The 17,500-nt window shown below is 47.8% G+C and overlaps 1 protein-coding gene across 4 annotated transcripts in view; it reads right to left on the reverse strand.

Moving 5' to 3' along the window:
* Positions 1 to 15,704, reverse strand: part of LOC139753729 (uncharacterized) — a 579,254-nt gene extending 563,550 nt beyond the window's left edge. For all 4 annotated transcript variants that reach the window (XM_071670511.1, XM_071670510.1, XM_071670509.1 and 1 more), the window contains exon 1: positions 14,631 to 15,704. In XM_071670511.1, coding sequence (XP_071526612.1) covers positions 14,631 to 15,437 — 807 coding nt within the window. In that variant the 5' untranslated portion in view covers positions 15,438 to 15,704. The remainder of the gene's footprint in view (positions 1 to 14,630) is intronic.
* Positions 15,705 to 17,500: the final 1,796 nt, after the last annotated feature.

Raw genomic sequence — 17,500 nt, forward strand, 5'->3', positions numbered from 1 at the left:
GATTGGAAAACGTAATCATTGCAGCGGTTAATACGGAAGATGACAAGAGGGAAAGAATGAAAGACGAAGACGATACAAAAGAAAATGTAGGAAAAAAAAAAAAGCGAGCCATTTCAGGTGCTGAAGCCAAAAGACCAGACGATATTAATGTCACTGTAGATGATGGCGGGGGGGGGGGGGGGGAGAGGCAGTGCAGGTGCAGTGATGCAGTGAAAGAAAATGGAGGGAGCTACGACATGAGGGAGGGGGGGGGGGTGTGGGGTGGTGAGGGGGACATAAGTAATGCAAAAGTAACGAAGGAAAAAAAATGATAAAAACAACGAACGGTCACGCAAGGAGAAGACAGAAAGACAAAGCACAAGTGACGGAAGAATAAAACAGGAAAATAGGTCAGGAAAAAAAAAGACAACGCAGGGAATGACGGGGAAAAAATATTGTGATAATGAAGGCGAAGACGTGGAAAAAGAAAACGCAGATGACGGGAAAACGAACAAAAGAAAACGTAGGTGTTGAGGGGGGGGGATTGGGGGGTTTAAATGCAGTGATGGGAAGAAAAGGGGGGGGGGGGGATTGGGGGGGTTAAATGCAGTGACGGGAAAAAAAAAGACGTGATGGGAAATAGAAGGAAAATACCAAGTGCGATTCAATTAATAAACTAAAATACCAAAAACCTGGCCATACAAGAGTGAAAAATTTTTTTGTACAAAATGTAGCCGATAGCGTCCATAAAAATATTGTGGATCATACATAAAAAAAGGTGTCAAAATCACATAAAAAAAAAACTCGCAGCGGATAAAAAAAAAAGGTGTCAAAATCATTTATTAATAAAAAAAAAAACTTGCAGCGGATAACGCGAGTGATTTAAAAAAAAAATCAAAGTCTTAAAATTTAAAAAAAAAGGAGAGGACAATGTAGATACTATAACGAAAAAAACATGATAGATCAACGGACAGGGAAAACCAAGACAATGTAAACCAAAACAACACACAACAATAAGACATGAAGACAATACAGTACAGGTGATACTGGGAGAGGGTGGTGGGGTGGGGAATTAAAACACTAGAGGGGAAAAAATGACAATGCAGGCGATGTGAGAGTAAAACCAACGCATTTTCCTGAAAAAATAAAAGAAAATTCACTAAACGGGGAAAAAAGAAGACCACTAGTGATGAAAAGATGGGACAATGCAGGTGACGACAGGGGGAAAATAAGGCAATGCAGGTGACGACAGGAAGAAAATAAGACAATGCAGGTGACGACAGGAAGAAAATAAGACAATGCAGCTGACAAGAAGACAATAAGACAATGCAGGTGACGACAGGAGGAAAATAAGGCAATGCAGGTGACGACAGGAAGAAAATAAGGCAATGCAGGTGACAAGAAGACAATAAGACAATGAAGGTGACGACAGGAGGAAAATAAGACAATGCAGGTGACGGCAGGAAAAAAAAGAAAATGCGGAAGACAGGAAGAAAATACGACAATGCAGGTGACAAGAAAATAAGACAATGCAGGTGATGGCAGGGGGAAAATAAGACAACGCAGGTGACAAGAAGAAAATAAGACAATGCAGGTGATGACAAGAGGAAAATAAGACAATGCAGGTGTCGACAAGAGGAAAATAAGACAATGCAGGTGACAAGAGGAAAATAAGACAATGCAGGTGACGACAAAAGAAAAATAAGACAATGCAAGTGAAAAGAAAATAAGACAATGCAGGTGATGACAGGAAGAAAATAAGACACTGCAGGTGACAAGAGGAAAATAAAACAATGCATGTGTCCACAGGAAGAAAATAAGACAATGCAGGTGACAAGAGGAAAATAAGACAATGTATGTGTCCACAGGAAGAAAATAAGACAATGCAGGTGAAAAACACAAAACAGGTGTATGCTGCACATGAGCTGAGGAAATAAAACGACAGTGCATGTTATCAATGCACTTGGGGGAAGCACAAGATTATACTCGGAAGAAAATCAGTTTCAATGAAGACGGGAAGAAAGAGGATATTGCAAGTTATGATGGGAATAAACAAAATATTGCAAGGAATGATGGGAAGAAATGAGATACTGCAAAAGAGGATGGGAAGAAATAAAATATTACAGGTGATGAGATGAAATAAGATATTGTAAGTGATGATGGGAAGAAATAAGATATTGCAAGTGATGAGGGGAAGAAATAAGAAATTGCAAGTGTTGATGGGAAGAAATGATATTGCAAGTGATGAGGGGAAGAAATAAGATACTGCAAGTGATGGTGGGAAGAAATAAGATACTGCAAGTGATGATGGGAAATAAGATATTGCAAGTGATGATGGGAAATAAGATATTGCAAGTGATGAGGGGAAGAAATAAGATATTGTAAGTGAAGAGGGGAAGAAATAAGAAATTGCAAGTGTTGATGGGAAGAAATGATATTGCAAGTGATGAGGGGATGAAATAAGATATTGTAAGTGATGATGGGAAGAAACAAGACTTGCAAGTGATGAGGGGAAGAAATAAGATACTGCAAGTGATGATGGGAAATAAGATACTGCAAGTGATGATGGGAAATAAGATATTGTAAGTGATGATGGGAAGAAATAAGATATTGCAAGTGATGAGGGAAAGAAATAAGATTGGGAAATAAGATATTGTAAGTGATGATGGGAAGAAATAAGACATTGCAAGTGATGAGGGAAAGAAGTAAGATATTGCAAGTGATGATGGGAAATAAGATATTGCAAGTGATGAGGGGAAGAAATAAGACATTGCAAGTGATGAGGGAAAGAAGTAAGATATTGCAAGTGATGATGGGAAATAAGATATTGCAAGTGATGAGGGGAAGAAATAAGACATTGCAAGTGATGAGGGAAAGAAGTAACATATTGCAAGTGATGATGGGAAGAAATAAGATATAGTAAGTGATGATGGGAAGAAATAAGATATTGCAAGGGATGATGGGAAGAAATAAGATACTGCAAGTGATAAGTTAAAGAAATAAGATATTGCAAGTGTTGATGGGAAGAAATAAGATATTGCAGGTGATGAGAAGAAATAAGATATTGCAAGTGATGACGGGAAGAAATAGGATATTGCAAGTGATGATGGAAAGAAATAAGATATTGCAAGTGATGATGGGAAGAAATGATACTGCAAGTAATGATGGGAAAAAATAAAATAATGTAAGTGACAGTGTGAAGAATAAGAAAAATGGTGACGGTAGGAAATAAGATAATGCAAGTGATGATAGGAATAAGAAAAAAAAAGACGATGATGGGAAAGAAATTAATCAATGCAATATGAAGACGGGAAGAAAATAAGATAAAAAGAAATTTATCAATGCAATATGAAGACGGGAAGAAAATAAGATAAAAAGAAATTAATCAATGCAATATGAAGACGGGAAGAAAATAAGATAAAAAGAAATTAATCAATGCAATATGAAGACGGGAAGAAAATAAGATAAAAAGAAATTAATCAATGCAACATGAAGACGGGAAGAAAATAAAGATAAAATGCGAGTGATGATCAGTAGACAGAAGACATGAAACTGATGATGGGAGTAAGACATCATTGTGGATGACGGGGGGGGGGGGGGCAAGACACTACAGGTAACGCCATAAAAGAAAAAATAAATACAGGCGATCGAAAAAAAATATATATATTGATACGCAAGTGACTAAAGAAGGGAAGCGACTGATGACTAAATATAATATAGAAGATGAGACAATATACGAGTGATGATTAAGGTAATAAAAGGGACGAACATGACAGGGAGAGATACCAGTGAGGAAAACATTATAAATAAGAATAATCTTTGATCAACGGTAAAAGAAAAAGGGATTTTTTTTTCTTTTACAACGTAAGCGCTGTTAGCATGCGCACAACCCCCCCCCCCCCCCACTCAGGTGATAAAAACTAACCCTCACCCCATTTTCTATAGCAGCATATTCCATACCGAGTATATTTTTTTCCCCACCATTTTGATCTATTGTCTGCATCTCATTGACATCAATTATCATAGTCAATGTTATCACTATCCATTATTATCATTACTACTGTTACTAGACCTTCGCTGGTGCCATGTGATTACACGACGGCCCAGGAAACGACCAAGCGCGATAGGGTACCGAGATGAGAACGGGCAACAGGAGATCGCATACCATGAGTTTGTACCTCAATATGGGATCCTCCCAGTGAGCAATCGGTTCTCCCACAACAATCCTCCTCCTCCTCCTCCTCCTCCTCCTCAGAAATTTCAAGGAGCCCTGACAACACCCTAAACCAAGTCACTATACACTGCTTCCCCCATTGGCTTCTGCATGGCATAGACAATTGATCTTCCAGGCCGTTTCCAGCCTCGGCCGATAAGGCTACACACACACACACATACTGGGCCAAGAGCTTTTTGCAAGTGCGCCTGAGGAGACGTGCTGAAATGGGTATGCAAGCCCAAACTGCAAAACTGCAACAACAACAGCCTGTTTGATCACAGAAGCTAGACAGTGGGTTGGTAACGGGAGGTACAGACGATCCCTCCACACTAACACTATGACCAACGCTTGAGGCATTCTTCTCACAGCCTGGAAATACAATACTGCAATAATCCACACTTACTGGAAGCCACATAATTCTTTATCAACTCAGCTCTGACTGTCCCGTGACCCGAACCCAGCATAAAGGAATCAGAGTCTTTGAAATAGACACGAATGGGTGTCCTGGAGATGAAGGAATACCTCAAGTATGGACCCAGTTGGAAAAGGTGAGGTGCATTACTTCCAGAGCACCGTGCAAAGGAAAGGGGCTCGTGCTGGGCTCAACCAGATACAGTACTGCGATGGATCTCTGCGTCCTGAACACAACTCCCGCTGCGGGAGTCAAATCGTCCCACTCCTGAAGCTAAGTTTGTATCATTTATCTCCATAGTTTAATACAGCGAGTCGTTGTATTATGCCATTACGATTCCAGGCTCCCGCTGATCTAAACGAAATACCAGTCGAAAGTTACTTCTCTCCGGCGGGTTGCTGGAAGACCAAGTACTGGAACTGACGAGGCCCTGGAACACTAAGTGCTTGTACTGGGGTGGTCCTGCAAGACCTGGTGTGAGTTGCTGGGAACCTAGCGCTCGTGGCTTCATGGAGCGTTGGCAGCGGTGAGCGGCTCATGGCGAGCGCCCCGGAGGAACTTCCCCAGCAGTTCCCGCTCGACTGCCTCAGCACGACTCTTATCGAATCTGTCAACAAGTTGAAAAGTCGAGTGTTTTGCAAGTTTATGTTCCCCTGATTGTACCAAGCTATGGCACAACTCCCTCCCTCCCTCCCTGGGTCGGTCTCGCACATCGCGGTTGCTGCTATGTCCTCCAGGGGGTTATGGATCCAGCATCAACCAAGCGATCAAAGGTACGACACTCCGAGGCTCTCTGTACATTAGCGGGGTTCGGGGGGTAGCGGCGACCCTGCCGCTAACTTTCGATGTCGAGAATGTTCATGTTAGCGGCTCTTCTGCGTGTCACTAATGCTATTCAACTGACGCACTATATCCTGTTACAATCAACATTATTTAACATTTTCAATTGTGGTAGGTTTCACGTTATCATATATATATATATATATATATATATATATATATATATATATATATATATATATATATATATATATATATTCCTGAGTCCACGGGGAATATATACATAAATCACCTGTTTTATTTTCTCCGTGGACTCATAGGAATATACTTGATCACGCGCAAAATTGTGATCCTTTCCGATATATATATATATATATATATATATATATATACATTTTTTTTTCAAACTATTCGTCATTTCCCGCGTTAGCAAGGTAACGTTAAGAACAGAGGACTGGGCCTCTGAGGGAATATCCTCACCTGGCCCCCTTCTCTGTTCCCTCTTTTGGAAAATTAAAAAAAAAAAACAAGAGGGGAGGATTTCCAGCCGCCCGCTCCCTCCCCTTTTAGTCGCCTTCTACGACACGCAGGGAATACGTGGGAAGTATTCTTTCTCCCCTATCCCTAGGGATATATATATATATATATATATATATATATATATATATATATATATATATATATATATATATATATCCCTAGGGATATATATATATATATATATATATATATATATATATATATATATATATATATATATATATATATATATCTATCCCAATATCAAAATTTATAAGTCCTGGTATTACCAAAAACTTTCTATAGACTCCTGAGCCTATGCCTGCGCTACTTCCAGTAGCAGGGAAGAGAAGAAACCATTTAAGTGATTTTTTGACGAGACTGTACTCCCAGTGATACACAACTTCGAAGCTGCGCTACAAACAGAAGCAGGGAAACGATGGACTCCTACAGGGCGACGAGTTCCTCGGCGTGACTGTAATCCCCTTCGTCACCACAAAGTATGGATCGCCCATGGAAACTTTTCGCTCGCGGTGTTACCACAAATAGGCGGGATCCGGTAACACCTAGTGTGTGTGTGTATATATATATATATATATATATATATATATATATATATATATATATATATATATATATTCTCAAAAAGACGCAGAAACCTTAACATGGCCTCCTCCCGATCCACTTCCTACACACCTGCTAGTCTCCACAACAATAATATAATCCTTAACATCCTATCTCTTCCTCTGTGGGAGGGGGTTCGATCCAGCGTCCCTCGCCAACCCAACACCGCAAGAGCAGGCCGACAACGTCACCACTAAACACTGTAGGGAAGGTGCCATCAAAGCAACTCCTTCAGATGTTACGGTATCCTTCTTACTCTCATCCCAGGATGAGCGACGGGCATACGGCGGTCACGCACTCGACATTTCTATCCTTTCTACGACCAACGGCGTCCCTGCCTACATGGGCAAGATAATGCCCCCAATCACTACACTATCCTGACCCCCCACAGCATACAAGTCAGTCGACCAGAAGGATAAGAGAAAAGTAGAATGAATAGGAAACTGGAGTAGCATTTTCTTTTAATGACGCCCGATACAAGTTTGTCTTGAGGTTCACTAGTTGACGTGTGCAGCGGAACACTTGGTCCGCCTCGCTGTTGTCAATCAAGCTTGCTAACCCCACACACACACAGCTGGTGCAGCATAGCTAAGCCAATCATTGGCTTACCACGTGCTACCCTTTGACGCACGCCCCTCTCTACGCGGTACCCGTTTGACGCACGCCCTAAGCGATACGGCGCCCGATGACGGACGCCCTTAGCTGTGTGGTGCCCGTTGACGGACGCCCTTAAACAATTGGTGCCCGTTGACGCTCGTCCTTAACCATGTGGTGCCCGATGACACAAGCCCTTTACTAAGTGGTGCCCGATGACGCAAGCCCTTTATCACGCAGTGTTCGTTGTCGCACGCCCTATACCCGTTGACCCACGCTTTTTACACCGTGATGCCCGATGACGCACGCCAACTTCCTTCTGGTGCCAGGTGACGCAAGCCCTTTCCCACGTCGCCCGTTGAGACAAGCTCTTTTACCTTGTGGTGCCCGCGGATGCACGTCCTTTAGCACGTAAGTGCCCGTTCACGCCCGCCCTTTAATTAATACGTGGTACCCGTTGAGGTAAACCCTTTACCACGTGGTGTGCCTGATGACGTGCGCCCTTAACTACATGATGCCAGTCTACGCATGCCCTTTGCCAAATGATACCTGCGGACGCACGTCCTCTACCAAGCGGCGTCCGGTGACGCATGTCCTTTACCAAGGAGCGTCCGTTGACGCATGTCCTTTACCAAGGAGCGTCCGTTGACGCATGTCCTTTACCAAGGAGCGTCCGTTGACGCATGTCCTTTACCAAGCGGCGTCCGTTGACGCATGTCCTTTACCAAGTGGCGTCCGTTGACGCATGTCCTTTACCAAGTGGAGTCCGTTGACGTACGTCATTTATCAAGCGGTATCCGTTGACGTACGTTCTTTACCAAGCGGTATCTGTTGACGCACGTCCTTTACCAAGCGGCGTCCGTTGACGCACGTCCTTTACCAAGCGGTATCCGCTGACGCACGTCCTTTACCAAGCGGTGTCCGTTGACGCACGTCCTTTACCAAGCGGCGTCCGTTGACGCACGTCCTTTACCAAGCGGCGTCCGTTAACGCACGTGCTTTACCAAAACGGCGTCGGACGACACGCGTCCTTTATCAAGCGGTGCCCGATGACGCACGTCCTTTACCAAGTGGTGTTCGTTGACGCCTTTTTCTATCTATGGTGCGTCTTAAGTTTGCTTATGCACTCCGGACTCTTAGAAGAAACTCTGGATTTTCGTACATCTCGTCTGACTGCATGGCTGAGGCGCAATACCACTAGTCGTCGGTCCTTCCGCCAACAACAAAGTTCGTCTTGTAATTTCATCTTAACGACAGAACCTTCATACATATTGTGAGCGGCAAGTTATAAAACTCCCGTGGTGTATCCGTTAGCGTTCCTAAGCGTGACGCATTCACGGGGCCGCCCAGGGTCGAGCGCATAGGTTCGAATCCTGGTTGCGGGAGTCTGTCCACAGTCAACCCAGCTGTTCATCCACCCGTAACAGTTGGTCGATGATAAAATGGGTACCTGGTTCAGGTTAGGGTTTACATATATGGCGTTAATGGGATGGCCTTGATTAGAACCTGAGCTGCTGCGCGTGCCATCTCAGCTAACACATTAAAAAAAAAGGGGGGGGCCCCGTAGTCCAATGCTTTACGAGAAATGTGGCGTAACTAGAAGGAAGGAGCAAAAGATTTAGTGGCTACCAGCGCATTTAGATTGTCTAATTACAGAACACCATACCTAAGCATTTTAGTTGTTCTTATATGTTCGCCATTTCGAGCGTCAGCGAGGTAGCGCCAGGAACAGACGAGTAACTGGCCACATCCACTCTATATAATACATCAAACATCACGCGTTGCAACCATGCCATTTACACGTTGAAAATCTCTTAGTTACGATAGAGACGGACCAGATACGTCTCCTATGGATATATTTGAAAGCACATAACGTGCGGGTATACTGGGCGTCGTCATGTAGCCGGAGGGGAAGCGAAGGGGAGTATGCGATGATCCCAAAGCATGCAGTGTGTAGGCGATGGGGTGTGGTGTGAGGAGAGGGGTGAAAGGGGGAGGTAGGGTGTGTGGTGAAAGGGGGGGGAGGGTTGTAGCATGTGATGGCTGGGGGGAGGGAGGGAGGGAAGAGAGGCAGTATATGAAAGGCTGAGTACGTCATGTCCAGTACAGGCGGTGTCCCTGCGACTCTTGTGCCATGACTGTGATCTATTGTTTTGTTTTGATGTCCCCGCCAGCTGATGTAATCCTTTCTCCGGACGCTGACAGCTGCCCCTCACCTCCCCTCCCACCTCCAACCTCCAACCGGTCTCTTCCCCCTCCGGTACCCCAGTCTGCTACCCTCCCCGCTGTTCTGTACACAGGTCTGTTCCTCACTCACTCTCTCTCTCTCTCTCTCGTGTACACCACGCGTCTGTACGTCGTGCCCAGTTCTGTACTTCGGTCTGTTCCTCTCCCATAGTTCTGCGTTTTCCTCTCCACGTCTGTGTATACCAGTCCACTCCCCTCCCGCTGTTGTGCGCGCACGTCTGTTCCTCCCAGCATCGAGCAGCAGAATGGTCAACAGTGCGTCTACAGCAGCTCAATTTCCCTCCCACCTGCAGGCCTCCAGCCGGGAAGGCCCATGATCAAGTTAGAGACGACAAAATCCTCAACACTCCGGCAGTGTCTCCGTCAGTTGGTCCTGTGCCTCGCGAGAACGGAGTCCCCAGGTTCGAGACCCTGTACCCTCCCTACTACCACTGACCTATCACATCAAACCCTCCAGAGCGCCGCACACCTCCCAGCACTCCCACTTAACCCTTCGGCAGAGAGGGCGCGGCCCTTGAGAATCGCGATACGGCCATCTAGCATGAGGCCACGACCCTTTGGGTATGACGGCGGTAACCCTCTGCGGATTGGGTCAAGTGCCGAGTCATTATAACCCAAGGGTCGTTCCGCCGTGTTCACAGAATTAAATCTAATGCACATAAAACTGGGTGATTTGTGGATAATTACTGCCTGCTACACCTGGAGCGGCAATAACTGCAGCAGCCACGGCAGGAGGACGGCAGCAGCCCCTGGTAGGAACTTAACGTTGAGAGAGCTCCTTCCCCGCAGGAAGAAAAATAAAAAGGCGCGCGGCTGGTGATGGATCCTACAAGGTCTCTATAGATGGGCGAGGAGGTCCTTCTGACCGAGATCTGTGGGATGTGCACAGGAAGGAGGAACAATACATCAACCTTTAGCCGATTGGCTGAAGAGGGTCAGCAGGGTGCGGTAGTGAGGGGCAGGGCCAGCAGGGTGCGGTAGTGAGGGGCAGGGCCAGCAGGGTGCGGTAGTGAGGGGCAGGGCCAGCAGGGTGCGGTAGTGAGGGGCAGGGCCAGCAGGGTGCGGTAGTGAGGGGCAGGGCCAGCAGGGTGCGGTAGCGAGGGGCAGGGCCAGCAGGGTGCGGTAGTGAAGGGCAGGGCCAGCAGGGTGTGGTAGCGAGAAGAGGGGCCAGCAGGGTGCGGTAGCGGGGTTGTGTTAGTCAGGTGCCATAACGAAGGGCAAGGGCAACAGGGTGCTGTATCGGGATAAAGGGTCACGAGGGTGCGGTAGAAAAGGGCCAGGTCAGCAGGGTACTGCAGCGAAGGGCCGAGTCAGCAGGGTGCGGTAGTGGAGGACCGGGTCAGCAGGGTGCGGCAGTTGAGGACCGGGTCAGCAAGGTGCGGCAGCGGTAGACAGGGTCAGTAAGTTTTGACAGCCGCAGGGTGACAGCAACATGAAGTACCACGGGGTTAAGAAAAGTCAGGGAGAGCGAGAGAGGGAGAAGGCGAATAGAGAGAGAGAGAGAGAGAGAGAGAGAGAGAGAGAGAGAGAGAGAGAGAGAGGTGGGGAGGGGGGCAGGAAGAGTGAGGGAGAGGGGAAGAGACTGTCCACTGGGCAAGTGAGAGGAGGAGAGTGGTGTTGTCTGGCTTGGCAATGCATCACCCGCCTCACTATGTCCAAACAGCCAGCCGCGGGAATCAGGCGAGCCACAACACCTGACACAAACCCACCACAAAAACTTGTACTAAAATGTTATGAATGGATACAGGCGAGGTAATGGGACGCACCTTAACCCCACCACACTCCTGGCATACAGCAATCACACACAGCCCTAATGTACTCGCACGCTCCACTCGCCTACTCGTCACCATAATCTTAAGGCCCCGGTGTAGAGTTCGGGGGAGCAGCGAGTGGCGGTGCTGTGCCACCTGTTCGTCAACTCGTCGTGGACAACAATCCAGGGTGGTTTTCGGTAATTCCAATGACAGAAACTGTAGAAAATAAAAAAAATGACTTCTACAAAAACCCGCGTTCGAGGCAAGCGCTGCAATAACCCAGCTACTTCGTATCTCGCTAAATGAACGCGCCCTACATCCCCTGAAAACAACTGTGACGCAACTTTTTATGCAATAACCACAGAATACGATTTTATTACCAGTTTTTCTGGCTGTTGCAGTTCTTAGCCCTGAGCGCCTAGCAAAGCAGGAAAAGCCTCACAAATCTGAACAAACGGCGGCCTTGGGACAAGCGGTGAGGCGGCCAGGCCGCGCGCTAACAGCCCACCGCCACCAACGTTTCCAACTAATAAAAGACCCGGCGGAGTCTCCCCCCGCGGCGTCATTCCCTCAGACATATGCAACTGCTGCACCCGGCCGCCCGCAACCGCCCTCCCCTGCAGCGGGGCGCCTCCGCCACAGGGGAGTCCCACGCCCGCATCACTATGGGGGGAAGACGGGGGATGCTACATTGGGGGGCCCCCTCCCGCTGGACACAGCGGTGGAGGGGGAAGTTGTGTGTGTGTGTGTGTGTGTGTGTGTGTGTGTGTGTGTGTTTTGGAGGGAGGGAGGGAGGGGGGGGGTTGGAGGCTAAGGGAGACGTCCTCTCCCATTCTCCAACACACTCCTCCCCCTCCCTCAGCCGACTGTACCAAAGCCTACACCCTGGGGAGCTTTAAGCTACACCTTCCACCAACACCCGATTTCATTTCCAGTTTTAACATTACGAGGAACACTGGAGTTAAATTAGAGGGTTCGGGAACCGGGTCTTACACACATCCCCCCCCCCAAGTCATCGTGGCCGGGACACTTGTCTCACGCCAGAACTTGGTGTATTATCTCTCCCACCCCCCCAACTAACTCCCTCCCTCCCCGGCAACCCCAGCAAGCCATGCATTATCCTTAAGATCAATACCTATTGCATCTGTCAAGGTGAGCCGAGAACCACAGAGGACTGTTGGTGTGGGAAGATGCCTTATTGAAGGGGGCAGAGATGCTGGCTGGGTGGTGCCACGATCTTGCGATGGGTAGAGGTGCTTTCTGGGGGGGTAATCATCCTCAACCTCCCTATCCCCCAACGAGGGAGGAGGACGTTCTGGACGGGGATAGGAGGTGGCGTCCTACTGAAGAGTGGGACGGTGAAAGACGCCTTCTTGAAGGGGTTGAGGGGGAGGAAAAAAAAAAAAGTGGAGGGCGTTATTCGTGGAGAGGGGAGTGGAGGAAAAGCCTTGCTGGCGAGGAGGGGACAAACCCTAGGACGTGGAAGGGGGTTGATGAGCATCCCCCGATGACAGATGACTTTCACTGACGGGCAGGAGTCCCACCAACGGTGGACACGCTGCAACGGGGGGCAGCTGCTTGGCTGTAATTACTTCGGCTATGCTGACGAGGCTACACTGACGAGGGACTGGCTACACCGACGGAATTCGAGACCCCTGTGTACACATGGGGGATGACTTTTAATAAATGCACACCTGGGAGAAGTCTAGCCCTGGGAGAGATGTGCTGGGAGTGTCGAGCAGGCGATGTCGCTCACGCCACTGGAGATGCGGGCTAATTCATAGCCATCGCATTGACGAAGAATCTATAGTGTTTATATATATATATATATATATATATATATATATATATATATATATATATATATATCCTACATGTCAAGGAAGCACGAACAACATAACAATAAGCATAAATACTATGCAGCTAATTCCTTTGTCATTACTTTAGGCCACAAGAATATATTTCCAGTCGCCCCTAACCACCCCAGCCCATTTTCATCACTTTTCACGACTAATATGCAGTTACCTAAACCTTTATGGACAAGAAAATTCCACAGTTTCCTCGTACATAACGCATCCGTCCTGCAGCAGAACTGGAGGACTCGCCTTCCACAAAATAAATCCACACAGCCAGTTCTACAAGCCCTAATCCCCATCCAGAGGTGGCCGGCAAAAAGGCTAGCGTGCCGCCTTAATATTCTGATTCGCCTTACATAAGAGCCAACAGGTGCAGCACAAGAACCTGCCAGGCCATTGCGCTCGCCTACAGATATGGCAGCGGTCCCGGTCTTCGCACCGGCGGCAGTCTTGTACCGTGGGAGGCCAGGGCATCGCGTCATTCCACATCAAAATCAATGCCTGATCACTAGAGCCTCACTCCATTCTACCCCCCCGACGATAACTTTTTTTATATTTTACTCGCACGAGTTCTAAATCTCACACTTTTTTTCCACCTCCTCACAGAAAATGTATTTCAGTTAAGAGTTCTCAACCAGGTTTACTTCAGGACTTCACGAAAGTGTCCCTCATCACTGATATTCTAACGCCCTTACGGAACATAATGCGCCACTGTGGAATCTCGCCTTATCCAGTGCCTCTGCTCTGTACATGTTCGGCCCAGCGCTAATGAACGACCCTCACATTATCGAATCCGATCTACGACTTAGCACTGGTTGCTCTCAACTTTTTTGCTTTGACGACACTAGTTGAAGTCGCCGAGGTTGCAGTACACAGCAGCAGGAGCGAGGCGCCATCAACACTCCCATCCACCCCCCACCAACCAACCAACCCGGAGCATCGCACCTTCACTTCAAAGTCCATTTTTCAGGGACGAAAACTTTTGAATTTCTCCAATGACTCTTATGGCTAGAACTAATTTCATCTATTTCAATACATTACGTTCGTTCCAGTGTTCCCCTCACGGCAATCCACGATGACACGCCACATGAACAACAGTGAGCATAGCCTAACTACCCTATCTTAGAAATCAACGACGGACAACTATGGTTTAGGTCGTTCCGAGACATGTGCGCACCGATGGAATTTACTGTCACTCTCAACTGTCTAATTCTAAATCTCACGAGAACTATAAGTGAACGAGAAGGTTGGCTCTCGAAACCAACTCTTGCGAGGCCAGATCCCAGAGCGTGGTCACACAGGGTCGCCGCCGAGGGTCGCTGTATTCTGGATCAAGAATTCAGGAAGACGATCGAGTGGGAAAGAAATAGTGTTGCTATGTGGCACTTTCCCTCAGGCAGCCGAGGGCGCCTCACCGCCCGCTGCCACCACCCAAGTTACTTCATTATCTTGTCACTAAAGACGTAGGTAGCTCTGTCCATTAAAAAAACTAAACCATAATGATTTGAGATGCTGCTCTGGGGAATGGGAAACTAGACTACTACTATTAGCACAAAATGACGTCATTCCAAAGGGCCACGTGGTGCGGGACAAGCACAGTGCCAGTACCGCGAGGACTGGCACTCAAGGGTCGAGGTCACGCTACTTACCCTCTCCTCCTCTCGGATCATCTCGGCGATGCCAGGTCGAATCTCGAAGTCGTCTGGGGCGTGTGGGCGTGGCATGGTGTGCATGTTGAGGAGCGGCGAAAGGGGCGGCAGGTGAGGCAAGTGAGGCGGCATGGGCGCTGGGGGCGGCATGGCTCCCGGCAGACGTGCAGCCAAGGAGGTGAGAGCGGCAGGTGACCCCGGCAGAGGTGTTGTGTTCATGTTGCCACGAACCAGCGGCCCAGGCAGGTCCAGGGTTGCCTCCAGTAGTTCCGACCCAAGCGGGGGCGTCATTGGGGTACATGGTCGGCTCTGGTCGTCACCAGAAAACCGGCGTCGTTTACGACCGGCGGCGAACAATGAGGAGGGTGACACGTCATCGAAGACGCTGGGGAGGGGGCGGGCGGCGGGGGACACCGAGGGTGAGGTCAGCACGGCGGGTTCGGCACCGTCACCGTCAACTTCAGCCAGTCCACGGATCTTAAGGGACTCTGCCACACGCAGCAGTGACCCTAGTTCTTCCTGACAGATGTTGATCTCCCCCTTGTACATAAACTCCACCACGGCCTTAAGTTCCGGCCACTTGACCCCCTGCAGGATGATGACAGGGTGGGAGCAGGGCGCATCACTCAGGAGGGCCTGGAAATACGGCGAGCACGCGGACAACACCATGCGGTGGGCTTTCACGCTGTGACCCTCACATGATAGTGTCACGTCCACAAAACTCTCTGTTTGTAGTAACTGATCAAAAACCTGTAATAAGTTGCTTTGGTAGTTGTTCCACCGCAAGCAAAACTGTTGGTTGGCCATGGTGGAGGTGGTGGCGGGCGAGGTCAGGTCAGGTGAGGTCGTATTGGAGCTGTCCGGGCCAGGTGTTGTCGCCAGGCCCGGGCACTGCAGCTCTGAGGGTCAAATGTAGCTCCCTGCACTTACGACAGTCTATTTTAGCAATGGTTATCACAAGTGTCACTGGCAATGTGCCTGACTGCAAGGACGCACATGCACGGGTGCCAACACTCACACAAGCACACCCTCTTGGGCGACACATCTGCTCCCCTACGCTCGGTCCCGCACACTGACCGCGCTCACCGATTGCAGAACAACAGTTCCACGCGTACCGCGCTGCCAGACGAAAGGATAAAAACATTAATAATTTCGCACTATTCACATTTCGTTTATTTCGTTGTATGTTAAAGCATCATTAGTACGTACACACGTATACAAATGAAGTATCACTTCAATATACGTTGTGCTCAATAAATAAACATCAAAACACTGCCCAACCTACTTGCTCAAACGATCATTTGTGTAAACATCAATTAAACAAAGTAGAAAGAATATTTCGACGACTAGGAACGAAGTATAATACAACATTCACTCATCTCAAACACCCATACATCACTCGTCCGCAAAACCCACGAAACGAGCGACAAAAGACCAGCAAATAAAATAATATCACCAAAATAAATCTGGCTACTCGTAGACTCCTCCCCCCTGGTTGACTCCGCCTCATAGCCTAATAAACTGCAGTTGGCGAGCCCCGGCAGCAACGCGTTCCTCCTCAGCGAAATACACTATAATACACTTGGTATGGCAGTTATTGTTATATCACGTGGAAATTAAGAGATACTGGTTTAGATATGAATTTTTATGACCCGATATCATATCCGGTTAGTTACGGGAGCCGTGGTGACGAATGTTTTGTATGTGAAAAGGAGCGATTGTGGTGAGTGTAGAGGGAGGGGGTCAGGTTGCGGGAACTCATACCCACTCCCAGTCTTGCTGCTGCTGCTGGCCGGATCGACTCTAACATTGATTATTTGTTGAGTAATAAGGTTTTGTCCTGACATATGTGAATGTTACGAGAGTGAGGCTTGCTCCAACGACGATTCTTACAATAATGAGCGAACTTGCGAAAACAACCAACATATCCCATACCTGTAATGATGTCGCTTCGCGAGCCGTTGGATAACTTCAGACGCGCTGTAATTTACTAACCCTTACCAACCGTCAGGGGGTCGAGATTTCGTATAGTTCGGGGAATATAAGGATAATAGCGGTGATATGACTAATATATTTCACTGCAACTGTTGTTATTATTCGTGGGGCGTGGAGTGAGTGAGCCGGGCGGCGTCTGAGAGAGGAGGTACGGCTGGGCCTGCTGGGTGGGTAGCGAGCGAGCGAGCGGCTCCAGCAGCGACAGAGTTACAACCTGCGACCAGCCGTCACTCCGACAGTCCGTTCACGGCCTCCTGCTGGTGTCGTGAGGGGAGACTCCTGCTCCTGCTGCTGTGACTGCACCACGTCTGCTGCTACAAAGGTTATTATTACTGTTTATATTGTTGTTCATGCCAGGTGATAACAATGTTTTCGCAAAGGATATTGATAACGTTATTGTAATGATACACAATGTAACTGATAATACAGTGATAACGTAACTGATAATCACAATTATGTCGATAGTAAAAGATCACGAAAAGAATAAATAAATTGAAACATACCAGTGATGAAAACAGCAATGAAATGCTGAAATCTGTAATGACAGTAAAATACAGAATGAATACATAAATAAGAGACACCGTTCCGATAAAGAGTTTAATGATGATGATAATTCAAAAACCTGTAATCCGCCTGTCATCATGTGAGGCCCAGAGCTCCCGCTGGTGTAGTGACGGACCCCGCCATAACCAGAGGACCAACTACGACCTCCCTCCTTCCTCTCTCTCTCTCTCTCTCTCTCTCTCTCTCTCTCTCTCTCTCTCTCTCTCTCTCTCTCTCTCTTACGGCCAGCAAGGGGGTGGGTTGTCCTTACAGCCCACAAGACCACCCCCTCTGAGGGATCAAGAGTGGAGGAACCTGTCCTACGCCCCAGT

The sequence above is a fragment of the Panulirus ornatus genome, chromosome 15 (genome assembly GCF_036320965.1).
Source record: "Panulirus ornatus isolate Po-2019 chromosome 15, ASM3632096v1, whole genome shotgun sequence".
NCBI lineage: Eukaryota > Metazoa > Arthropoda > Malacostraca > Decapoda > Palinuridae > Panulirus > Panulirus ornatus.